The 25,602-nt window shown below is 54.4% G+C and overlaps 1 protein-coding gene across 1 annotated transcript in view; it reads left to right on the forward strand.

The window, feature by feature from the left end:
• PTPRU (protein tyrosine phosphatase receptor type U) overlaps positions 1 to 25,602 on the forward strand; it is a 77,567-nt gene that overhangs the window by 1,258 nt on the left and 50,707 nt on the right. The window contains exons 2-7 of the mRNA XM_008694493.2: positions 14,194 to 14,325; positions 17,185 to 17,456; positions 17,962 to 18,043; positions 18,148 to 18,263; positions 18,676 to 18,850; positions 19,385 to 19,678. Coding sequence (XP_008692715.2) covers positions 14,194 to 14,325; positions 17,185 to 17,456; positions 17,962 to 18,043; positions 18,148 to 18,263; positions 18,676 to 18,850; positions 19,385 to 19,678 — 1,071 coding nt within the window. The remainder of the gene's footprint in view (positions 1 to 14,193; positions 14,326 to 17,184; positions 17,457 to 17,961; positions 18,044 to 18,147; positions 18,264 to 18,675; positions 18,851 to 19,384; positions 19,679 to 25,602) is intronic.

Here is a 25,602-nt window from a genome sequence, read left to right on the forward strand (position 1 = left end):
CGGGCGGGCGCTCCTGCGGGGCTCCGCCAGGGCTGCACCGGGCGGGCGGTGGAGGGGGGCGCGCGGCGGACGCTGTGGCCGGGCGGGGCTGCGACGTCCCGGCGCGGGCAGGGCCTGGCCCTCGGCCGCCGGTCGGCGCCCCCTCCCGTGGCGGGCAGGAGGCGCCGCGGACACCGGGGTCTCCCGGGACACTCCCTCGGTCGACTCCGCAACTTTGTGCCGCCTCCCTGCCGGCCGGGACCGCGGTGTGTGCGAGTGTGTACGTGTGTGAGCGTGTGTCCCCGTGTTTCTGTCTGCTGTGTGATCGCGCTGTGTGTGTGTTCGCGTATCTGAATGTGCGTATCGGGAGCTTGTGTCTGTGTGTCCGTGTGTGCTGTGGACCGTGTGTCGGCTGTGTGCGTGTGTCTGACTCCCCCCCCCCATCCTTGCCTGGGGCCTGGGATCCCAGACTGTGGCCGCCTCCAGCAGAGTTGTGCCCGACCCGTCCCCTGGGGCAGGGGTGGCCCGGTCCCCTCCCGCAGCCTCATCCTCTCAATCCCCACCGTTTGGGTGGCTGCAGCCTGGTACCCAGGGCGCTGAGTAACGGGGAGACGCCCCAAGCAGAGATCAGAGCCAAGGCACGTGCCCAGCCACCTCGGCCCGGGAGAGACTTCTGGCCGCGGGCCTCGGAGAACTGGCCTCCCCGGAGTCGAGTTCGCTGCCCCACCGCCCCTTCGGGCCTCTCAGGCAGGGCTCCTCTCCTGCTCCCGCAGTCGCTCCTGCTGTTGGCTGGGAGCTGGGGCCTGGCTTCCTCTCCCGCTCAACCCCTCCCCCGGCAACTTTGTCCCCTCCCCCACCCTGAGATCAAACAGGAGGGGTACTATACACCCCCGCCCCTTGATTCGGAGAACCTTCCTGTGCTTCACCTCCTGCCGGCAGGAGGATTGTCAAGAACTGAGGTTTGGGATGGGAGTGAGACCCTGAGCAAGTTACTTCCGTTTTTGGGGTCTCGGTTTCCTCATACGCCTTATGGGCATCATAATAATGGTGCATAGTACTTGGTAGATTATAAAGTAAGGCTCTATCTGTGAGTGCCAGGGAACAAAAGATGGTTTTGAGGACTATTACAGAGCCCCTGAAACCGTGATTTGAAGCCAGGAGGACCTGGGTTCAAATTCTACCTCTGCCACTTGCTGTCCTTGTGACCTTGGGCAAGTCCCTTCACTTCTAAAGTTCCTGGCGCCCTTGTAGCTATTATCTTTGGGGTTTCATTCATAAATAAATTCTTTGTAGAAGGGGTATGATCTATCCTTGCCCCCAATCTGGGTAAAATCAGCCCGGCTCCCTGAATGCCTCTTGAGTCCCCTGCCCCACCAAGGGTGGGTGTGCGATGTCTTGCAGTCATGCAAATCTGGTAATAATTTATTCTTCTGTGTTCTAGCTCATTTTGTCCTTTTGGTTGCTGGGGCTGTGGACAACAGGAATGAGGGAGAGGCTGCCCAGTGGTTTCAGGTTGGGCAATAAAGGCTTGTCTGAGCAGCTGGCCCTTCTCCCGGGGGCAGGGGGAGGAGACGGCAGGAGGTCGTGAGAGTGGCCCGGATGGGGGTGCTGAGCTCCTTGGTGGCCCCCTGCCCAGCTCAAGTGTCAGAGAAAATTCAGGGCGGACACCTGCTTGCTTGAGGCATGCTGCCATCCTTCCATGCCGTCATCTGCTAAGGCAGACTTTTGGGGGTGGCCTTTTCATGCAGGGCTCCGTTAGCTAGAGCTGCTAGGGGTGCGTTGTGCCCTCCCTTCCTCCCACAGCCCCCTTCCATCCTCCAAGCTGTACTTTCTTCCCAGAACTCTCTAATTCCACCTCTTCTCCTGGTGAACTCCTGTTCTTCCTTCAAGTCTCAGCTTTGGCATTACCTCCTCCTTGAAGCCTTCCTTGGTTACTCCCTGTTCTAGTTCAGGAAGGGAGAGTGGGGGTTGATTGGATTTTTTCATAGCGTTGTAATTATTGTAATTACAGTTTATTGGTCCTTTCTCCCTTAAAAACTATGAGCTCTGTGAGGACAGAGACTGGGTATTTAGGTCACGTCTGAATCCTTAGTGTCAGGTACAAGTCCTGGCCCACTGCTGCTGAATAAATGTGGCAAGAAAGAATGAATGAGGTCCAGTGGGTCAAGTTCTGAGCTTGAGAAGCCAGATGGGGGCGCACTGACTCCATTGAAAGTAGAGATTAAAGAATTCGGTTTTCCCTCCAGGAATCTGGAAAATTCTTCCGGGGGATGGTGTTGTGTGAAAAGGCCATGTACAGAGTAATCTCTGAGCTAGGAGTTGGGGAGGTTGAGTCCCTGGCGGAGACTGAAGGGAGTGGTCTCCTGCCTGTCATCCCCTCCCCCACCCCAGCTTCCCCTCTGCCTCCAACCCCCGCCCCCCCAGCAGCTGGCAGGGCCTGTCCTGCCCCCAGGCTCAGCCTTTGTGCTGGAGGCCTCAGCAGGTGGTGAGAGGCATCGAGTCCCAACCGTCAGTTTGAGCTGAGCGTCTTGGGAGGAGGGAGGGCAGGCCCTGCATTGGGAGGGGGAGACTCCCTCAGTTCTCTGTCCCAGATCTTGGAGTAGGCAGGTGGGGTCACAACCTGGATGCTGACTGCTTGTGAGCTCCAGGGAGGGGAGGAGAGCGGCTCCCTGTAGTGACCGCTGCAGGTGGGGTTGTGGGAGGCTGGCTGAGGTGTGTGCCGGTGTGATCCTGGCATCTGGGCAGTCAGAATGGGGTGAGGGGTGTGTGTGTGTGTGTGTGTGTGTGTGGGAGTGATTGTATGATTGTAGCCTGGGGCACAGGACATATGTGTGGCTTGTCAGGGTGTCTGGCCATCTGGTTACCCTGCGTGGCAGGATCTGAGTCTGGAATAGGGAGGTGACCAGCTGTTTGGATCCCTGGGGAGCCTGCTGCTAGGGTGTCTTGGTATCTAAGGGTCAAATTCCTGGAGTTTGAGTGCAGACCTGTTTGGGTGGGTGGCATCTCAGTAACTAGGTGTGGGTGTCCCAGGACCAGGCTGTGGGAGGCTCAGGGTGTGCCAGCCTAAGGATGGCCTAGTGTCTCTGGATCCGGAGGTGGGTGTACCCAGGTGTCTGGCAGTCCTCGGGTTCATGGGTGTACAAGTACAGGAGTGTTTCTGTGTTGTGTCCACGTGTGGGGCTGAGTACTTGGGTGTTTGGGTGTGGGGTTCCCACAGTGTCTGGATATCAGAGTGTGGAGGTATCTGTATCCAGCAACAGGGTCTCCATGCATTAGAGTATCCAGGTGTGTGTGAGTCTGGGTGTGTGGCGCCCTGGGGTGGGGGTTTCTGTCTCTAGGGTGTGCATGTGTCGGGTAGGGAGTGTCCGGTGACTGTGTGCAGCTACGTACCAGGGCCTCTGCCACTCAGCTTCTGATGCCCCCTTCCCTGGGGGGTTGTCTCCCGATCTCCCTTCAGACCCCAAGGCCAGGAGCCTCTGTGGAAGGCCCCAGTGGTTTTGCTGCTCCATGGTTAGCCAGTCTAGTGCTGACTCTCGATAGAACTTCCTACCAATAGAACTCACAACGATGGAAATATTTTTCCAATATAGGGTCACTGATTCACGTGTGATTATTACATTTAAGTTGATTAAAATTCATGAAAATACAAACCAGTCCCTCAGTCACACTTGCCACATCTCAAGTCCTCAAGAATCTCGTGTCGCCAGTGGCTGTGTTGGTGGGTGCAGGTAGCGGATGTTTGGATCTGGGCAGAAATCCTATGGACAGGGCTGTCCTGGAGGTGTGAGGCCCGGATACCTCAAGGGGTGGAAGTGGGCTCATTGAACTATCACTCAGCAGCCACTGAAGAAGGTGTTGTCGAATCCATGTCCCCTTCCTCCCAGCCCATCATTTCTTGCCTGGACCATTGCAGTAGCCCTCCTTGGTCTCCACTCTGCCGTCAACTCTGCAGCACTTCCAGCACCTGTGACCTGAATGCGCTCTCGAGGGCAGACCTGGGATGCTGCCACTCCCTTGCCCCAAGCCCAAGGCTCTCCAGCACCCAAAACCCAAACCCTATAGGATGCGCACCTCACTTTCCGAAACAGCTTCATGTTTATGCATGTCCTGCCTTGACCGTGCTCCCCCTTGTCCACCTTATGATCCAGGATCACCAGGCCAGTGCTGGTCCCAGAACCCGCCAGGCCCTTTCACACCCCTCTGCCCTTGCACATGCTGTGCCTTCTGCCCAGAATGCCTCTCCCGCCCTTCTCACCTCATGGGGGCCTGCTCACTGGCCCAGCCTCAGAGTCCAGCTCTGTCACTCCTCCAGGGATGCTCCCCACTTCCCCACCCCCCTGCACGGTTTTTCAGATTTCTCCCATAAGGCACATAGGGCAGGACGGCTTGCTGAGTTGTTTTCCATTTTCTTTGCCCACCGGGCAGAAAGCCCCCTGAAGGCTGGGCTGGGTCTTTGTCATTTCCTGTCCCCAGGGGTTTGTATATGGCTGGTGCTCTCTCCGTGTTTGCACTGCTGTGAACCCAGGGTACACAGGGAAGGCCTGGAGCAGGTGGAGGATGGAGCTGGGCTCTGGAGGGCTGTCACAGATGGGGGCCAGTGTGCTCCGTGGGCTTGCTCAGGGCATTGCAGCCAGTGCCTGCAGAATGGCTGGGGGAGGGCTCCTGAGGTGGACGACTCAAAAGAGGCTGTTGGCCGGCTCAGGAAGTCTTGGGCAGAGTCCCAGGGTGCAGATCCCAGGACCTAGTGGCGAATCAGAAGGGACGTGGAGACCAGGAACTCAGAAGGGTCCCTGAGGTTTTGGAGTGGAGTACAGAAGCTGGGTGGAAGGACTGGGATGGGGAAATTGGGAAGGGGTGTGGCTGGGGATATTTGATGACCAAGATCACAGTTGGGGGCAGAGTAACAGCTGGGGGATGGGGGACAACTGGGGATGGGAGATAATGAGCGATGAAGATATATCTGGAGGCTGGGGACAGCTGGGGCCGAGGGGACAGGTGGAATTGGGGGGACAGCTGAAGGTTGGGGGACAGATGGAGGATGGAGAGAACAGGGGGGCCTGGGGCAGTTGAGGGATAAGGGGTGACAACTGGGGGCACCTGGGTGGCTCAGTCGGTTGAGCATCCGACTCTTGATTTTGGCTCAGGTTAGGATCTCAGGATCATGAGATCGAGCCCTGTGTGGGTCTCTGCACTGAGTGTGGAACATGTTTAAGATTCTCTCTCCCTCTGCTCCTCCCCTGCCACCACCCCCCACCCCCGGGTTGCACACATGCGCACTCTTTTTTTTCTCCTTCAAAAAAAAAAGAGGTGACGACTGGGAGGTGTCAGAAAGCTATGTGGGTGACAAGGATAGATGGGTCTCAGCTGAGAGAGTGGGGGATACGTTGCTCAGAATGTGTCTGCATGTGTGGATGTGTGCACCCTTGGGTCACACATGTGTGTAAACATGTGTTTTACCTCCAGTGTGGTTAAGAGCACGGGCTCTGGGTTCTAATTCCAGCTCCACCACTAGCTGTCTAATACCCGGGCAAGTTACTTGACCTTTCTGGGTCTTTAGTGTTTTCATCTGTGACACTGGGGTAGTTATAGAATGCAGTGCATGGAGTTGCCGTGAGGACATATTTTATATACGTAGGTGTATAGTTAGAACAGACCTGCCACCTAGTAAGAATGTAAGTGCTAACAGTTATTAAGCCCGTGTGTGTAAGTGTGCAGGCATCCTGTGCGCTCAGAAAAGTTTGTTTCTGGCTTCTGATGAAGTCTGGGCCCCGGAGGGGGTGGTGGTGGGGAGGGCTGCGGTGACCAAGCCAGGTTGGTTGGATCTGGCTCGCCTCTCACATCCTCCGTGCTGTTCTTCATCCCACTTCCTGCTCACCCTGTACCAGGGCTAGTCCAATAGATCTCCCTCTCCGTCTCTGCCCTGTCCTGCCCCGCACCGCCCTGCCCTGGGCTGGGGGCCAGGGGATGTGCTTTGATTGCCCAAAAGCTTTTCAGCAGAATCAGAATTCATTGTCTGCCTGCCAGCACGCGGGGCCCTGCTCAGATAGAAATACCTGGACAATGTGCTCAGTTCTGGCTGCCCAGCCCATGGACAGCACTGGCTCATCCTGTGCCCTTGGAGAGTCACTGGGGCGGAAGATGCTAGGGTTTGGGGGACGGGGTGGAGGGAAGTCCACAGGGCAGACGAGGTCTCGTCTCCAACCCGTGGATTAGCCAGCCCAGACCGGCAGCGCTGGAGGCACAGCATTTTCCAGGAGTCTGGGCGTCCCTGCTGTCCAGTGCATCACAGTGGGCGCGACCTCCCTGCGTGGCGTTGGCTGTGTGCCGCGTCTTTGTCTTACGTTCGTAACTACTCTGCATCACGGCGCTGGTCTGCTGCGGGCATATGCTCTCCGGGGTTCCTGGGCCCAGCACCTCAGTACCGGGCCCCCGCATCGCGTCCTGGCCCTACCCCGCATCTCAGCCCTGCCCTGCAAGACCATGCTGGGATTCTGCATTGCACTGGCTGTGCGAACCCTCCTGTGGGTCTGTGCGCTCCCCCTCGGCCTCGTCCCCTTGTCCTGCACCGCCATCCCGCACATGTCCTGCCATTTGTGTCTTTGCGACTCTTGTCTGTGCTGGATCACTCTACCAGATGTCACTGTGGCACCAGGAAGGTGGACTGTCCTGAGTTTCTGGTAGAGCCCCTCACACTGCCCCATGGCCTGGAGCCCACACTTGGCTTTCTGTGGCCACACTGCATGTTTGCCTCGTAGAGCATTTCTGTTCTGCGCTGCGCTGTCTCATGGGGCAGGGTGCATGGTGCTGGGCTTGTGGACTCTCCGGGGATTTGGGGCTCACTGCTAGCATTCCACCACTGCGCTGTGCCAACAGATGGCATGCAGCCGCCACACTGGCCCTCTGCGTCACGTGGTGTCTCGGCATGGCTCTGCACTGCGCTGGGTATGTGGCCTTTCCCAGTCTCTGGGTACAGCTGCTCGGCACTCTACTAACACAGCGCCCCTTTGCCTCACGTGGCGCTTCAGTCCCGCTTTACTGCATGGCGCGCGCTGGATAGGTGCCCTCTGGCTAAGCCCTTCACACGCCGCTGCACCATAGCCACCACCACGCTGCCCCTTATGGCGTCTCAGCCTTTCTTGGGATTCCCGCTGCAGAGTTCTGCTAGTGCCCTTTCCCCCAGGTTTCTGCTGGCAGCCACAGTTGAGCAACATCTTTGCCTCGAGCGCCCGCCCTGCATGCACCTCTCCCCTACATTGCACACTGCTCAGGGAGTCTGGACTCACACTGTGGCTTGGAGCCGCTTTGTTGGGCTCTGGGACCGGCTTGGGTTTTTGCGGGTAGTGCCTCTGCGCCATACCCAGCATTGCACACTGCTCAGGGAGTCTGGACTCACACTGTGGCTTGGAGCTGCTTTGTTGGGCTCTGGGACCGGCTTGGGTTTTTGCGGGTAGTGCCTCTGCGCCGTACCCAGCATTGCACCTGCATGTCTGTGCACAGCACGGGTTACTGCTGAGCCTTTACCTGCACTGCACGTGCTCACGGTTGGGTTCTGTGCACTCCACTGGATTTTAGCAGCCCAGAGCCCTTGCATTGAATTCACTGTTCTTGCCCAGCATTTCTGTGCCACTTTCTACCCCTACCCTTGAGTCAACACCTGCTCCGCTCCTGGGGCCTATATTGAGCTTGTATTCTGAACTAGGCTTCCATACCCAGTGGTTCCTTCCGTGCCACACCACACCCTTCTCACCCCTGTGCCTCTGTGCTGTGTGCCTACAGTGGACACATGCTTGTGGTGAGGTCACGGAGCACCAGCCATGTGCCTGGCCCTGCGCTGGTGTCTGGAGAGGGAGAAGAACCGGTAGGGTTTGAACTTGGCCCCTGGCATTCTTCCGTGCACCGGTCACATAGCACCGAGCACCAGCCCCGTGTGCCATTGGATGCGCTGGCCTGGTGCGCTGGGCCTCCGCGCAGCCCTGGGTCCGGCCCACGATGGATGTGGCATCTCTGCGCTGCTTCCACCGTGCCGCTCCGGGGGTTAGTACCGGGGTCCGGGCACGCTGTGTGCTCTGCTCCCCTGTGGCGTATGAGTGCATTCCGCCTCTGTACCGTGCAGAGCTGCTGCACTGCGCCCCCAGCACAGCACACCGTGGCACCACGTAGTCCTCTGTCTCCATGGACCGCAATGAAAGGACAGATTTGCACACCACCTGGGTTTGTGCGTGGCCCTCCGCCTCTCTGCTTGGCTGCATTCTGTTTTGATATGGCACAGAGCATCTGCACTGCAGGGGTCTGTGTTCTCTTTGCCCCCCTGTGCCTCTGCGCGGTGCAGCTCCCCATTCAGCCCTTTGCCTCTCTCAGGGGCCAGGCCCTGCCCCGTGCCTTCCCCTCCTCCCACCAACATGGTGGCCCTACCAGGAACCTTGGGATTTGCCGTGCATAGTGATCAGGGAGACGGGAGTGCGTCTGGCCTAAGTTTCCCCTGCTGTAGTTGGCTTCCTTCTATCCTCAGTGAAGGTGGAAGGATGTTGACATCGCTGGGCCCCGTGTTGGCTCCTGGAGGGGGTACCAGCTCAGCTTTTTCTGTCTGTGGTCCTGCCCTGAGTGATCTTCCTGGCTGCAGTCATGCTGAATCCTGGGTGATTAGAAGATGGTGCCCCTTGCCCTTAATTAATTACTCATTGGTTATCCAGGGCTCTGGAGAACAGCTCCAGGAAACCTGGGTTGAGGTTGGATGTATCGATCTGGGCAAGTAAAGCAGTGAAATGGGCTGGGCCAGGTGTCTGGGTTGGAGTCATGGTGCTTGAGCCTGTGTAGGGTTGGTTGGGGTCAGCCTAGTTGGGATCAGGGGGTTGATAAGTCTAGCCACTGTTGGCCATCTACCATACACAGGGCTTGGGGATGGGGTTCGGAGGCCAGTCTCTCTGACCCTAGGAAAGGAGAAGGTGGGGTTGGACGGACCTGACATGGAGCTGTAGTGCGGGTGGAGAACACAGGATAGGGCTGGGTGGGACAAGCATGTCCACTGGTGAGGTCACTGTTGGTTCCAGGGTTGGGCTGGGCTACCTAGAATAGGGATGTGGCTTCAGATGATGCAATAGACCAGGGCTATCACTGGGGCTGTATTTGGTTTCCCTGGGCCAGGGTTGGGGCTGTGCCTATAATTGGCTATGATCCCAGCCCCCAAGCTTTCAGTCTGTCGGGAGAAGTTTTGTTTCTCCTGGGGCCACCCTTGGGAACTGGATGCTCTACTGACAAACCAAAGAGAACAAAGATCTCATTGCAAACAAATTCTGTTTACCTAGGGTCCTTCAGAAAGCACCGGTGGTGGCTGGCAGCCACACTTGGCACAGAGCACCATTCCCTGTCTGGTGGGGAGGAGTCTGGTGCCCACACACACACACACACACACACGCACACACACGCACAACTCCCTGCCACCCCAGCGTGTATACTCACCTCCCCTGTAGGCACATGCTCATCACTGAGTATCCCCATATACCTCTGCACGGGAATCTACACCCCCACACCCCCAACTTCACAGCACACTGCCTGGGGGACCCACCCTTGGAGACCCATGCCCATCCTCACGTGCTTCTGCCCCATAGTGTCTCTCTGCCCTCTCGTTATTCTTGCTCATGTGCATATCACCCAAATGGAACCAGAATTCTAGAGGTGGAAGTGGCCGTAGAGGTCACCTGGGTCCCCATTCTCATTTCATAGGTGAAGCAGAGATTCAGAGAGGGCAAGTCGCCTGCTGCAGGTCCCACAGGGGTTAGAGGCTCAGCAGGAGTTAGATCCAGGTCTCCTGCCTCCCATCTGAGTGCCCAGGAGTCGGTACCAGGCTATCACCGTCACAGCCATGTATGCGCGCGCACACACACACACACACACACACACACACACACACACACACTTCGACATATGGAAACACATGCACATGGAGAGGCGGAGATCCTCTTGCTGGGGAGACCCCTTTCCCACACTCTGACTCTTCCCGCTAAGGTTGCTTTGCCCCTTACATCGCCCCATCCGGAGCCCAGCCGGATGTGGATAAGCCATCCTCCTGCCTTCCCAAATTGTGGCTGACGGTTGCCTCAGCAACCGCCTGCCAGATTGGGGAGATTAGCTGAGGAATGTAGCTGGGCCAGTTTGAGCTGAGGCTGGGGGAACCGGTGGGGGTCCTGGGCTGATTGAGCCCACCCTCTCTGGGAGGCCAGGGCAGAGATGGGGTAGCCATGGCGGGCTCTGGTGTTCTCCCTGGCCCCAGCCTGGCTGAGACTGTGTCCCTGAGGTTTGGACTCGGCTGGGGGAAGGGAGCATGGGACTGGGTGTCTGCGTGTTGTGCATTTCTCCGGGTGTGACTAGAGTGTGTGCCGTTTGCATCTAGGAGGGGAACTGGAGGCTCCTTGCCTTCCTGACATCTGACTGTGGACCCCATGGGGCTTGTCCCCCTGAGCTAGCTCCCTCCTGAGCCTGTGTGCCCTCAGGAGAACCCGCCTGCCCTCCTCCTGGCGCAGAGGGTGTATCATGGTCTCACCGGCAGCCTGCCCGAACACCTACTTGGCTTCCCAATTCTAAATGAGGCCAGACTTCTCACCTGGACACGTAAGGCCCTCCCTGCTCCGGCCCCAGCCTTCCTTTCTCCAGCCTCCTCTCCCGTGGCTTGGGTCAGTCTGCGCCCCCCTCTGTGCTCTGGGCTGACTGTGTGTTTATTCCCTGCCCTCCTTCGCTTCTGCTGGGCCCTTGCCTGAGATATCCTTCCGCCCATCTCTTCTGGCCAGAATGATAACCATCTTTCCAGGCTCTGCTCAGACGCACCCATCTCCAGAAAGTCTGTCTCCTGGATCCCCCTTGTGGCCTTGACCCTTCTCTGCTTTGGCTTACTGTCACCCTCACGCAGACTGGGAGGTCCCTGAGGGCAGGGCAGAATCTTAATCATCCTTGTGCCTCCAATACTATCAGCCTGGGACCTGCTTTGGACTTTCAGTGGAAAGATTTCCTGGGAATGGAACTGAATTATCACCTGTGGCTAGCGGGACACCAGGGCCTTATTTTGTCGGACGTGATCTCCTTGAATAAAGATAGGTGACTTAAATCCCAGCTTCTGGGACTTAGAGTGTGGCCTTGGGCAAGCCACCTCATCTCTCTGTGTCTCAGCTTCCATGTGTAAAACAGGAATAATAATAGTACCTACCTTATGAATTACTGTGGAGTTTCATGGGCATAGGTGGACATGGTGGCAAGGGGCAGCCGTCTCCTGGTGGTGTTGACGGGTGTGTGCATGTCTGTGGCCCAGGTCTGTGTTGATGGAGTCAAGACGGATTCCCTGCTGCCAGGCTTGCTCTGAATCCAAAGTCTCATCGAACCACTCCCCTCCCCCCAGGCTGGTGGCCTCCTGCAGAGGCTGGTGGCCTCCTGCAGGAGCTGGGTCTCTAGCAGGAGCTGGGGCTTGGCTTTGGGGCTGTGGATCCTGAACCATCCAGACTGGAGGGGATAGGGTTTTCCCCAGGACCTAGGAGGCCTGATTGTTCCCACCCCGGAGTAAGCTGGGGAGAATGTGGTGATGGGGCTCTCACTGAGGAGCCTGGACCCAGAGATGATATCCCCTAAGGGTTGTGGTTGGAATTGGGCCTGGCCCAGAGAGGCACAGGGCTGAGGGTGGACATGGACCAGGGAGAGGCAGTCATTGTACCTAAGGGGACACTGTGGAGGGGGGAGGTCAGCCAGGGAAGTTACCCTGGCTGAGATCAGTTGTAGGAGTCATTTGGCAGAGGTCAGGGTTAGCTGGTCTGGGGTCAGTCAGGCAATCTGGTGGTCATTCTGGTTGAAGTCAGATGGTCTGGATGGTGTTGGGGCCGCTATGGCCAGGGATAATCAGCTGGGGGCCACTCTGGCTGAGGTCAGTCTGTCTGGGGGCCACTGACCCAGGTCAGTCAGTCTGGGAGTTACTTTGGCTGAGGTCACATGGTCTTTAGGGCCCATCTGACCAGGTCAGTCTGGGAGTCCTAATAGCTCACATGGCCTGGCTGAGGATGGACAGGGGGAAGCCAAAGAGCTGGCACTCCCAGGCTTGTCCCAGGGCCATGGATGAGACATCCTTGGGCAGCTGCCTTGTACTTGGACCTGCCTCGTAAAGGACTAGGAAGGGCCTGAGCCCCATCCAGGCTCTAGATCCTGGGCTTCCCTTTCTGGCAATCCCTCTGCCTTAGGGAAGCCTTGGCTAAGAACCTCGGGAGCAGACTACAGACTCAGCTCAGGCTGAATGAAGTCAGCTGTCCCCTCCTACAGGAAGCCCTCCCTGACCATCCCTACTGGCCACGGCCTCCCTCTGTGCTGTGGGTCATTTTCTAGAGGGAGAGTTGAGGCCTTCCCAGCACAGTTTGGGTTAAAATTTCCCTCCCACAGGCCACAGAGCATGATGCTGACTTGGGCTTTTCACACAAAGAGGCAAAGAGCGCAGCCCAGGTCCTGCTCCAGCTCTGGAGAGAGGCTTCTGTTGTTTCATCGCATCCACTCAGTGCCAGCCTCATGCCCACATCTCATTGTTTTCTACTCCGATGGGGTGCAGGAAGAGGAACGGGAGACCCCCCAACCGTGGCGAGCCCCTGCGTGCCCGACTCTGCCGGGCGTGTCTCCCTAGGCTACTTCATGTGCTCTGCATGACGACCTAGAGCGGTCCTTGCAGCAGGTGACACAGCAGAGCCCCCCAGAATGGAGTCCCTGCTGCGGTGCAGGTGCCTGCCCGGCACATGGCCCTCAGCCTCGAGTTTCTCTTCTTTATTTCTCGTCCTTCCTTTTCTTGAGCCTGCAAAGCAGCTCGGCTGTGCTCCTTCTCATCGTGAAGGCAACACGGGCTCCCGTATCCGGCTGGTGCGGGTTCGAGTCCCATTCTGTGGCTCAGGTGGGCTCCAGTGGCGCCTGTGAGGGGCCGTTTCCTGAGAGCTTGCACATGCTAGGCCAGGTGATAGGTGGACCCCCGAGTAGCATCCCCGACAACCCTCTGTGCAGAGGTGGAAACTGAGGCTCGGGAACAGGAGAAGTGACTTGCCTACGGTCTCGAGCATGGGTGGAAAATTGCAGAGTCAAGATTCAATCTCAAGGCTGTCTAATGCCAAAGCCCGCTCACGTCCCCACCATGTGCTACTGTGCACGGAGCCCTGTCAGATGGGGTGGCTGGCAGGTACCCTGCACCGGGCCTGGCCCGACGTGTCCCTTTTTCCTCACCACTTGGCCAGGCCTTCTCCCGGGTCCCTGATGCCTTGGACTGCCCGCGACGGGGCCGCCAGCACCGCGGTTTGGGAGTGAGAGTAGGGCCCAGTTTGCAGTTTCTTCCCCCATCAGTGGTGTTCGGACTTTACTAGGCGCTCGACTCAGGGCTCCAATGAGCTACTGAGAAACATGGACCTCGTTACCGGGTACAGGACTCACATCCCTTTCTGCCCCACCTTCTTTCCCCCCTCCTCTTTTCCTTTCCACTGTCAGTACTGGGTCCGGATCATGGGCCGCTGCTTCACTAGTCGTACGTGTGGCCCGTCCACGCAGGACTGTGCTTTTGCCCGTCCTGTGCCCACAGGCAGAGACCTGGCTAGGCGACTGGGTGATGAGTGAATGCCCCAGGCTCACCTGTTGGGCAGGAATCATAGGGGTCCCTGCCTCAGGACATGAGGCCTGAATGAGATGCCACGCCGAGAGCGGGTCGCTTGAGCCTTGCAGGGCTTGTGGTAAGCCCGAAATGGTTGGTGGCCATTGTTGTTACTGTAGAGACCATCGGGGCTGGCTTCGTGCATTCACGAGGTTCAGTCCTGAGCTGTGTGCCCGTAAGGCCTTAGTTTCCTCATCCGTAAAATGAGGGGTAGTTCTAGACCTGATCTCACGAGTTGTGAGGCTCGAATGATGTAGTGATAATGTTCGCTAGTTTTCCTGGGGGAGGGTCTTTGGTGGGTGGTTGAGCAGTGTGGGGTCCTGGCGAGTTCTGGGGGGTGGGTGCGGTGGGGAGGTCTTGGTATTGGGTGGAGACAGTAAAAAGAGGGAAAGGGTTGGAGGACGGAGAGTTTTGTTGGAGGGAGGGAGCAGTGGGGAGAGGCCTTGAAGAGGGAGGGAAGGAGGGTGGGCTGGGGGGGAGGGGGCAGCGGGGGCGCCTGGAGGGCAGCCCCAGGAGTCCTCCTGGCCAGCAGCCCTGCCCTAGCCCTGGCTAACCAGGCCCTGCCCTCACAGCCGGCTGCACTTTCGAGGAGGTGAGTGACCCGGCAGTGCCCTGTGAGTACAGCCAGGCCCAGTATGATGACTTCCAGTGGGAGGAAGTGCACGTCCACCCTGGTACCCGGTCTCCAGCGGACCTGCCCCACGGTGAGCCTACCATTCCCCTTTCTCTCCTTCTAGTTCTAGCCGCCTGCTGTGTGACCTCGGGCACGTTCCTTAACGTCTCTGGGTCTCATCTGCTTTTGCATCTGTAATGACATACATGATACTGTGAATGTGGGGCTCTGTGGACACTGTCCAGTTGTGTATATCAGGTAGTTTTACCTGCAAAATGGGTGCGGGTTCAAGCAATCAAAGACACTTACAGCTGTAAGTTAAAACCCACTTCCCGTTATTTCCCCTACAGCTTAGTTCGGGGTCCACCCTACTCCCATCAGGTGTTCCTAAGTCCTTCACCTTCAGGGAAGCTGTCTTCTCCCTGAGAGCCTCTGCATCCTTGTCTCTCAGAACTTGAAGATGCTGATGGAGCAGTAGCACTGGGGGCTGGATGTGTGTAAAATCTTCCTTCCTCTGCCCCCTTCTTCCTGGAAGTCCCAGAACCTTCCCAATTTCTGCCTTGCTCTGCCCTGTTTCAGGATGAGACACTTAAATGGCATCATGAGCACTGGAGTGGGAGTCAGGAGTCTAATTACGTGGACTGTAGTACTGGCCTCCTACTTTGATGATGGCCCCCTAGTGTACTGGTTCCAGAATCATGAAGACTGGGCTTCAAATCCTGGCCTCATCACTTTACCAGCTGTGTGACTTTGGGCAAGTCACTTAACTTCTCTGAGCTTCCATAGTCTTAACTGTAAAGTGGAGAGCACAATAAACCATTTCATAGGGTTATTAGATACTGTCTACAAGGTGCATAACATGGGAATGGCCTGTAGGTGTTCAATTAATGTTTAGTTGCTATCGTTGGAGGTATCTGAGGGGACTCAATTACCAGCACCCCCTTTACTGGGTACAGAATCAACTGGGCGTTCAGAAAAGGATAAGACAGATGGAGGCCAAATTATCAACTTTATTAGCTTGGGTTGGAAGACATAGCACAGTGTGAGAACAAATGGGCTTGCTGAGGGAACCCCAGAAGTAGACAGCTTTGGGACCTCCTCCCCTTCGCCCTGTCATAGTAGTGGGCCAGGCCCTTTGCTACTCAGCTGACAATATGGCTGCAGTTGCACCTGCTGTCAAGAGTTCGGGGAGGGGCAGCAAAAGTTCCCAGTGGTGAGGCCAAGACTTGAAGCAACCAGAGGGGCCTTGCACAGCCTGACACAGGCAGCCTTTAGGTTCACCTCCTACTGCTCACTTTACCTCCTGGAGGCCTCCCTGCCTCCCCCTTCTGTGCCTTTGCTCACGCTGTGCCCTCCCTGGGGCGTTCCTCTGTGCCTTTGCGCAAATGGTCCTCAGCTACTTGTTTGACCTCTGTGCTAATGGGTATCAGAGTCTCACCTGTATGACTGTGATCTATAAGGTGCCCACCGTGGCAGGGACCCTGTGTGGGCTCTGCCTCTCTCTCTCTCACACCTGCCGAGACAGGGGAGAGAGAAATTTAGTATTTAGTGTGGGCCTTGTGCTGGATCCTGGGGCTGCAGTAGTCGGTAAGAGGGCCACTTCTCGCTTGGTTTAAACATTCTAGGGAAGGGAGTTGGGGATGGAGGGAGAAGGTAGGAGGGAGATTCAGAGACAGAGAAGAGAAGAACGAGCCAATGGAATGAAGGGAGGACATGAAAGAGAAGGAGAGGGATGCAGAGTGAGGACCAAGTAGGGAAAAAGAGGAGAGGAGAGGGGCAGAGGAAGCTAGAGGAAGAGGCAAGAACAAAGTGTCAGACTGAAAGGGGGAGAGAGACACGCAGCTGCTCACAGAGAGAGGAGAGAGGAGAGAAGAGGAGTGGGACAGGAGGCACTGTTGGGGGCGAGGATGTGCCCCTTTCTGGGTGGGGATAGGGACTTGGGGGTTCTGTTTACTACCCTGCCAGGACTGATCCAGAAGGTGCCTTCACAGGCCTCTGGCTCAGAGATGAATGAGATCCCCTCCAGTGGAGTCCCCTGGGGAGCCCTCCCAGAGCAGGGAGCCTCGTGTTTTGGGATCTGAATGAGCTTGTGTTGGCTGATAGCCAAGCCCAGGAGGAGGCAGCACTGGGTGGCTGTGGGCACCCTCTTGGCAGCTGGTGGGGCCTTTGCCCCACAAAAGGGAAGCCAGTAATCCTCCAGCCAGGTCTGAGGAGTCCAGCCCACTCTCACCCTGCCAGCCCCCCTCCATTCTGCCCGTGCACAGCCCAGATCTGGATCTGGGGAAAGAGAGTGCTGCCTTTCTCCATGTTGGAAATCAAGAGAATTGTATCCCAGGCATTTAGACCCAGGGTGGGGGCTGGAAGGGAAGTTAATGTCCTTTCATTCAGTCTCTGTTCTACACACTCATTCAGCTTGGGTTCAGACCTGTGCTGGGGACCCAGTGGAGCTCTGGAGGCATCACAGGCTGCTGGGGAGACAGACCTACACTTTATTAATGATCCAAGGGCCAGGAGAGAAGCCTGTAGAGAGACAGGGAGGGAGGGCTTCAGAAAAGGTAGCTTTTGAGGGCCTGTCATGTACCAGACTCTTGACTCCAGGATGAATAACCTAGTTAGTCCCTGCCTCCAAGGGCAGCTCAGAACATGGGGAAAGTCGTGGGTCAGCATGAGCTTGGACTGTGATCGTAGGTGGTGAGGGGCCATAAAGGGTTTTGAAGAGAGTCACTTTTGTGTGTTTTTTGCTTCTCCACTTCTCTCCTCTGGGAAGCAGATGCAGGGAGGTGAAGGGACTCAACCTAGTGAGTCAGAGCTGGGACCAGAACTCAGAACCCTTGACTCCCAGTGGGTCCAAATGCCTGGAGTCCTTTGTTTCTGCCCCCCTCCTCTGCCTACCTGACCTTAGTCCTCCCGGAGCCTCCTCAGCTCCTGCCTCTTCCTCCTCTCTTTTTAGGCTCCTACTTGATGGTCAATGCTTCCCAGCATGCTCCAGGCCAGAGGGCCCATGTCATCTTCCAGAGCCTGAGTGAGAATGATACCCACTGCGTGCAGTTCAGCTACTTCCTGTACAGCCGGGATGGGCACAGCCCGGGCACCTTGGGCATCTATGTGCGTGTCAATGGAGGTCCCCTGGGCAGTGCCGTCTGGAATATGTCTGGATCGCATGGCCGTCAGTGGCACCAGGCTGAGCTGGCTGTCAGCACCTTCTGGCCCAATGAATATCAGGTAGGCTGGGTTTGGTCTGTGGTCAGCCTGTGCTTAGGGGTGGGGATAGAGAGGTGTCAGCCTGAGGTCAGAGTAAGCTAGTGACCGAGGTTGAAATTAGTCTGTGTTCAGCATCAGGTGTCAATATGGGGTCAAGGTCAGGGGTCAGTCTGCTGTGGTCCAGATTTGGCATCAGAGATCACTGTCAGTCGAAATAGTCTGTGGCTGGAGTCAGGCGTGAGTTGGAACAGTGCTGACCTGGAAACCCTGTCTGGCTGGGGAAAGTTTTCCTGCTTGAAGGTAACTGTCCAGGACTGGGATGGAACCTCTGGCCTTGACCTTGGTAGCTCTGGCTGCTGACACCCCCTCCCACAACTAGCTGGTTTGGTAGGGAAGGTCACTGTGAGTTGGGCTGAACTCTGCTGGTTGAGGAGCCTGGACTCGAGCAGAGCTAAAGGGGTCCCTTGTGGGCACCTCCCCAGGTGGGGCTGGAGGGATATGACAGGGACCCTCCCACCTCCCCCAGGTGCTGTTTGAGGCCCTCATCTCCCCAGACCGCAGGGGCTACATGGGCCTAGATGACGTCCTGCTTCTCAGCTACCCCTGTGGTGAGTCCCAGCCCATGGGGGTGCAGGGTGAGGGGTATGGTGGCCGTGGCTTCTGCCTGTGGGGGGGCACAGGCCCAGCTCACATGGAGGCTCTATTCCCACAGCGAAGGCCCCACACTTCTCCCGCCTGGGCGATGTGGAGGTCAACGCTGGCCAGAATGCCTCCTTCCAGTGCATGGCAGCGGGCAGAGCAGCAGAGGCGGAGCGCTTTCTCCTGCAGGTGAGGGGGGCAAGGACCGTATCAGGGTGGGGGATGCTTCTTCTGGGACCTGGGTTCCTTGTGGGGTGCTGAGTCGTTCCTGCATATTCCAGCACCCATACTCATGCCTCCCTGCCCTCACCTAGGCTCTGCTCAGCCCTCTTGGGTGCCCTTACACTCCCAGGACAGAGGGTGGCTCCAGGATCCCCAGACCACTCTCCATCAGAGGCAGAGACCACATTTCCTTAATCAGCTTCTTACCCGGACCTTTCTGTGGCGTCGTAGCTAGTTCCAGGAACCCCATACGTCCCCTGTGTACTAGGGACAGCTAAATGGGGCCAGGACGTATACTACTCCCCTCTCCCGGGTCAGAGCGATATCGTGACCCTCCTTCTCCGGCGCTCCTGACCCTGTCCACCTTACCCCTGCGCAGCGGCAGAGCGGGGCACTGGTGCCCGCCGCCGGCGTGCGGCACATCAGCCACCGGCGCTTCCTGGCTACCTTCGTGCTGGCCTCAGTGAGCCGCTCGGAGCAGGACCTGTACCGTTGCGTGTCCCAGGCCCCGCGAGGCGCGGGCGTCTCCAACTTCGCAGAGCTCATCGTCAAGGGTCAGCCTGCTTACGCACGCTCACGTAGGGGGGTGGGTGCTGGGGCTGCCCCCTCCGAGGGGCGGGGCCGGGTCGGGGGGCGGGACCCGAAGAAAGGTGGGGCCTGCGGGGTGCGACCGGGGGCGGGGCCTGGAAGGAGGTCTGATCGAGGGGGCGGGCCTGAGAGGCTGGCGGGCGGGTACCCCTGTTATGGTGTGAGCTACGCGAGGCGGGGTCTGGCTGTGGGGACCTGGGGTTGACCCGACCTGCATGCGGTCAGCCCCTGAACGCTAGGACTTGGGGGTTCAGAGGGGAATGAGGGACAGGTGTAGGCTTAGGGCTAAGTGTGGGATCAGCCTTTGGAGCAGGTGCCCCTTAGGGCGTGGGGATTTAGTGGGCGTGGGCAAGAAAGTCTAGTTGAGGGTCTGGGGTCTTCATCAGGGTCCTGGGAGGACAGGGAGGGCTACTGGGGATTTGGATATGCTGCCATTCAGAGTTGGGGGCAGGGTCTCACAGCGCATCTTTCGGCTCCGCCTCTCCCTCACGCCCTCGCAGAGCCCCCCACCCCCATCGCGCCCCCACAGCTGCTGCGCGCGGGGCCCACCTACCTCATCATCCAGCTCAACACCAACTCCATCATTGGCGACGGGCCGATCGTGCGCAAGGAGATTGAGTACCGCATGTCCCGCGGCCCGTGGGCCGAGGTGCACGCCGTCAGCCTGCAGACCTACAAGCTGTGGCATCTTGACCCGGACACCGAGTACGAGATCAGCGTGCTGCTCACGCGCCCTGGAGACGGTGGCACTGGCCGCCCTGGGCCGCCCCTCATCAGCCGCACCAAGTGCGCAGGTGGGTGCCTCCTGGCACAATTCTGCCCTTGGGACACCTGGGTATGGGCTCAGGGCTACGCAGGGATGGACCAAGGGGGCACATTACACAAGGTAATATGGCCTGCACTTGTGCCTCTAAAACTTTCTAAAACATTGTGATTTCCCCCCAGTTCTTGTTATGGTAAAGGTAGTAATGATCGCTAATACTTTGTGCCAGACACTTACACGTATGTGTATAAGCACATGTGCACACACACAGACATTGATTTAAAACTCACATCACTAGGATCTAGGTACTCTTGTCGTACCCATTCTACAGATGAGGAATCTGAGGTACAGAGATGTTACTATGTGACTGTGTGACTGGCACAAGGTCACATAGTAGTAAGTGGCAGAGCTGGCATTGGCATCCTTGACTGGCTGGGTCCAGAATTTGTGTTCTTAACTCTACATTGTCTCCATTGAGCTAGAGAAATGACTACATACTGTAAAATAAAAGCGTGTTGTTAAATTTCAGCTGGGTTCTCTGGTGGGGTCTTTTGAGCCTGAGGTCTGCTCTTCTTTGTTCGGAAGGGTATAAGCAGCTGTTAGGAGCTATGGTGCTGCTACAGCAAAGGACACTCTTGTTTAATCTGAAGAGAAACTGAGAACAGAACAGATTTCAGTGTATTTCTTTAATTGGAAACTTTATTGAGATAATTATAAATTCACATGCAATTGTAAGAAAAACTGCAGGGGGCCTGGCTGGCTCAGTTGATGGAGCATGTGACTTGTGATCTCGGGGTCATGAGTTCCAGCTGCAAGTTGGATTTAGAGAGTACTTTTTTTTTTTTTAAAGATTCCATTTATTTATTTGACAGAGATAGAGACAGCCAGCGAGAGAGGGAACACAAGCAGGGGGAGTGGGAGAGGAAGAAGCAGGCTCCTAGCGGAGGAGCCTGATGTGGGGCTCGATCCCAGAACGCTGGGATCACGCCCTGAGCCGAAGGCAGACGCTTAACCGCTGTGCCACCCAGGCGCCCCGGATTTAGAGAGTACCTAAAAAAAAAAAAGAAAGGAAAAGATACAGAGATTGCCCACAGACTTTTTACCCTGTTTCCTGCAATGGTAACATTTTGCAAACCTGTCGTGTGATATCACAGCCAAGGTATTGACATTTATATAATCCACAGATCTTCTTCAGAGTTCCCCAATTTCACTTGTCCCCATTTGTGTGTGTGCATGTGTGTATTTAGTGCTATCCAGTTTATCACATGTATAGGTTTGTGTGTTTATCGCTGCAGTCAAGATGCTGTTCAGTCAATTTAAGACTCCTTCCTGTGGCTCTTTTTATCTACTTTCACCTCCCTCCCTCCCTCCCACCTCCGCTCCTGGTAACCACTAAATCTGCCCGTCATTTCTAAAATTTTGCCATTTCAAAAATGTTATATAAATGTGAAATCATATAGTATATCACCTTTTGAAATGAGTTTTCAAAAATTTGGTTACAGGGTGATTGAGATATAATTCGCGTCTCATAAGTTCACTCATTAGAGCGTACGATTCAGTGATTTATAGTATATTCAGAGTTGTGCGTCCGTCACCGCAATCCGTTTTAGAACATTTTCATCACTCCTAAAGGAAAGCTTGTACTCTTTAGCAGTCTGCTCCTCACATTTCCTCCTACCACCTCCAGCCCTCCTTTCTGTCTCTGTAGATTTGCCCTCTTTCTGGACATTTTGTATAAATGGAATCATACAATTGATAGTCTTCTTGGCCAGCTCCTTTCACTTAGCTCATGTTTTCAAGGTGTATCTATGTTGCGGCATGTTTTTTTCGTTATCCTTTTTTACTGCTGAACAATATTGCATTGTTTACATTCCCATCAGCAGTGTATGAAGGTTCCGATTTCTCTACATTCTCACCAACAGTGGTTATTACCTGTCTTTTGATTATAACCCTCATAGTGGGCGTGAGATCGTATCTTAGTGGGATTTTGACTTGCATTTCACTGATGGTTAATGATATTGAGCAGTTTTTCATGTGCTCATCGGTCATTTGTATGTCTTCCGTGAGAAATGTCTTCTCAGATTTTTTACCCATTTTTAAGTTGGGTTATTTGTCTTTGTATTATTGAATTGTAAGAGTTCTTTATATATTCTGGATACTAGACCCTTATCAGGTATATTTGCAAACATTTTCTTTGATTATGTGGGTTGTCTTTTAATTTTCTTAGTAGTGTCCTTTGTAACACAACAGTTTTTCATTTCGAGGCAGTCCAGTTTGTTTTTCTTTTGTTGTTTTTGATTTTGATGTCATATTAGGAGAGCAGTGCCCAATCCAAAGTCACGAAGATTTATCCCTATTTTTTCTAAGACTTTTATTTTAGTTTTAATTCTTACATTTAGGCCCTTGATCCGTTTTGAGTTGGTTTTTGGGGACCAAACTCATTCTTTTGCATGTGGATGTCCAGTTGTCCCACCACCATTTGTTGTAAAGAGTATTCTTTTCCCATTGAATTGTCTTGGCACTAAGACTGGCGATTTTGCTCAGATAATTCCCTGGAGACTCATCCAAGTTGTTATGTACATCAGTCATTCCTTTTTATTGCTGAGTAGTATTCCATGGTGTGGATACACTGCAATTTGTTTAACAGGTAAATGGTTATTCACCTGTTGAGGGACATCTGAACTGGCTCCTATTTGGGGCTATTACAAGTAAAGCTGCTGTGAACATTTGTGTATAGATTTTTGCATGAACATGAGTTTTCGTTTTTCTGGGATAAATGCCCAAGGGTGCGACTGATGAGTCATACAATAATTGCATGTTTAATTTTATCAGAAACTGTCAAAATGGCTGTATTGTTTTACATTCTCACCAGCAATGTATGAGTGATCCAATTTTCTGTATCCTTGTCCACATTTGGAATGGTCATTATTTTTTTTAGTCATTCTGAGAGGTGTGTCGTGATATCCCATCTTGGTCTTAATTTGCATTTCCTTAATGCCTAATGTTGTTGAACATCTGTCCATGTGCTATTTGCCATCTGTACATCCTGTTCAGTGAACTCTTCATGTCTTTGCTCGTTTTCTAATTGGATTATTCATTCTTTCCTTCTGAGTTTTGAGAGTTCTTTACACGTTCTAGGTACTAGTCCTCTGTTGGGTAGGCAGTGTATAAATATTTTCGTCTTGCTTTAGCTCATCTTTTCATACTCTTCACCTGGGCTTTTATAGAACAACCATTTTTAATTTTGATGAGGGCCAGTTTGTCAACATTTCCTTTTATGAGTTGTGCTTTTGGTGTCAAGTTTAAGACTTCCTTGCCTAGCCTTAGATCTCAAAGATTTTCTCCTGTTCTTTTTTTCCTAGAAGTGTTATAGTTTTACATTTTACATTTGAACCTCTAATCCATTTTGAGTTCATTTTTTGTTAAGTTACAAGGTTTTTATTTTTTTTTGCCAGTCTATACTCTTAAGTGTTTTTAAAAGCTGATCTGGGGAGCCATCAAAAATCCAGTTGGATGTCACATTTGAAGGGACCCTGGGTGGTGGGTCGGAGTGTGCCAGTGAGAATTACTTTCTAGGCAAGGGATCTGGGTTAGGTTACTTAACCTCTTGGAGCTTTTTCCCCCTTGTTTTACAGGATGAGAAGAATATGAATCCTTACCACGCAGCGTTGGTGTTAAGGTTCGTTCCACCAGTGTTTATTGAGTGCCTGTTGTGTGTCAGGCACTATTGTAGTGGTTAGGGATATAGGACTGTGACCACAACAGACCAAGGCATTGACATGTGAGTTCCTCCTGCCCTGCGGGAACTCTGCATGGAACTCACACACTGGTGGGAGGAGACAGTAAAATGAATGAGATACATAGTTTGTCAGATGATGCTAAGCCTGTGAAGAATAAAGCAGGGCGGGCCGTGGTGGGGGGCAGATTGGGCATGAGGGTAGGAGGATTGTTATTTTAGAAAGCCTCAAGGGACCGTTTTACTGAGAAGGTGACTTTTGAGCAAGACCTGAAGGAAGTGAAGGACTGAGCCGTGCAGGAAGCTGGAGAAATTGCTGGGGGAAGCAGGGTGACATCACCTACTTTGTTTAAAAGGATGACTCTGGCCCTTTTGCAAAGAATAGATTCTAGGAGGGCGAGGGGCCAAGAAGGGCAGATCAGTGAGGAGGCTGCTTTAACAGTGTGGCTGAGAGATGTGGAGGCTGGCAGCTGGAGGAAGTAGTGGAGGTGGTGAAAAGTGGTTCGCTTCCGGGTTTATGGTGAAGGTCGAGCTGACTGCATTTGCTGATGGACCGGCTGTGCAATACGCGAGAGGGAAGTAGAGAGAAGTCAGGGATGGCTCCAAGGGGTTTTGCTTGAGCAGCTGGAAGGATGGAGTTGTCATTTACTGGAAAGAAGCCGACTGCAGAGGGGCAGGTGTGACGGGCTGCCATAGATCAGGAGTTCTGTGCTGGAAGAGTTGACTTTGAGATGCCTATTAGACGTTCAAGTGGAGATATCCATCAGGCAGATGGATTTACGAGTGGAGCTCAGGGAAGAGGTTTGGGGTGCAGATATAAATTCGAAAGTCATCAGTATAGACATGGATGGTATTTAAAGCCACGAGACTGGTTGAGATCTTTTACCCTGGTGGTTCTCAACTGGGGGTGATTTTGTCTCCTGGGAGACATTTGCAGTGTCTGGAGACATGGGTTATTACAACTGGGGGTGGAGTGATAATGGCATCTGAAGGGTAGAGGAAGCCAGGGAAACTGCTAAACTTCCTACAGTGCACAGACAGCCCCCACAACAGAGAATCATCTAGTCCAAAATGTTACTAGTGCCAGGGTTCAGAACCCTGGATTCAGTCCTGAGATTTTAGGGAATAAGTGAACATGGAACAGAGAGGAGGTGTGAGGCCTGCAGCCCTGGGCCTTCCAGTGTTTCGGGTTTAATGCAAATAATGGCCTATAAACGTACTGAATACATGTGTAGGTGGGGCCTGACATACAGTAAGCACGTAGCAAATGACAGTTGTCATCATTACGGTGTTTTTAACTCTTCAAAGCCAGTTCTGCTTAGGTATTCAGAATAAAAGAAATCAGAGCCGGGGCGTCCACAGACAATCTCTCTTCTCCTCTTCTGAGTGGACGGATGGGGAAGGCACTTGCCTGGGATGGTAGAGTGGGTCAGGACCACAGGCTACATGGCAACAGCGGTAGCTAACTCCCATTTTACAGATGAGTCAACTGAGATTTAGAGTTAGTCACTTGCCCACATCTACCCGGTGAGTCCATAGCAGTCAGAACCAAAGTTTGATGATCCCGATTTCCTGGGAAGTGTTTGAAACCACAGCAGCCACGGGGACAGCAGGTGCCATCATGGGGTGATGTGGCCACGTTGTGCCAGGCATTGCTGAACACTTCACACAGGCTGGCGAGGATGGAAGCTGGGGCCCGGGACCAGACAGACAAAACCCAAACGACTTCTCCTGCCCGTCCTAACAACATGCTTCTCTTGGTTCGTTGATGTACCCCGCCCCGTCCCCAGCACCCTGCTTAGGGGCCTTGGCTAGCAGTTTTGCTCTTGGCCAGCTGTGTTGTCCTCTCCCCCATCTCCCCGAAACTCCCTTCCTGCAATATGATTTACTGTAAGATCAGTAATATAATGTCAGGAAAAGGCATTTTAAAAAATCACTCTAAACCTTGCATCCTCGCCCAGTTTTTCTGTCTTCGAATCTCTGCCCATATGCCTTCGGTTCACAATTTTACACTCTTGTCATTGGGATGTAGAAAGCATTCTGTAGTCTCCTTCCTCTGCTTTGTGGTGTCCCATGTGTTGTGTTGTTTATAATTATGTGTATTGGCTTATGGAAGTCCAGGGGGTGTCTCCATATTGCTGAACTATTATGTTTCCAGATCCTTATTACTATAAGTAAGACTACATTGAAAAACTTAGTGCTTATAGTGTTTCTTCCCC

This window comes from Ursus maritimus, unplaced genomic scaffold (genome assembly GCF_017311325.1).
Source record: "Ursus maritimus isolate PB19 unplaced genomic scaffold, ASM1731132v1 scaffold_32, whole genome shotgun sequence".
NCBI classification, from domain to species: Eukaryota; Metazoa; Chordata; class Mammalia; order Carnivora; family Ursidae; genus Ursus; species Ursus maritimus.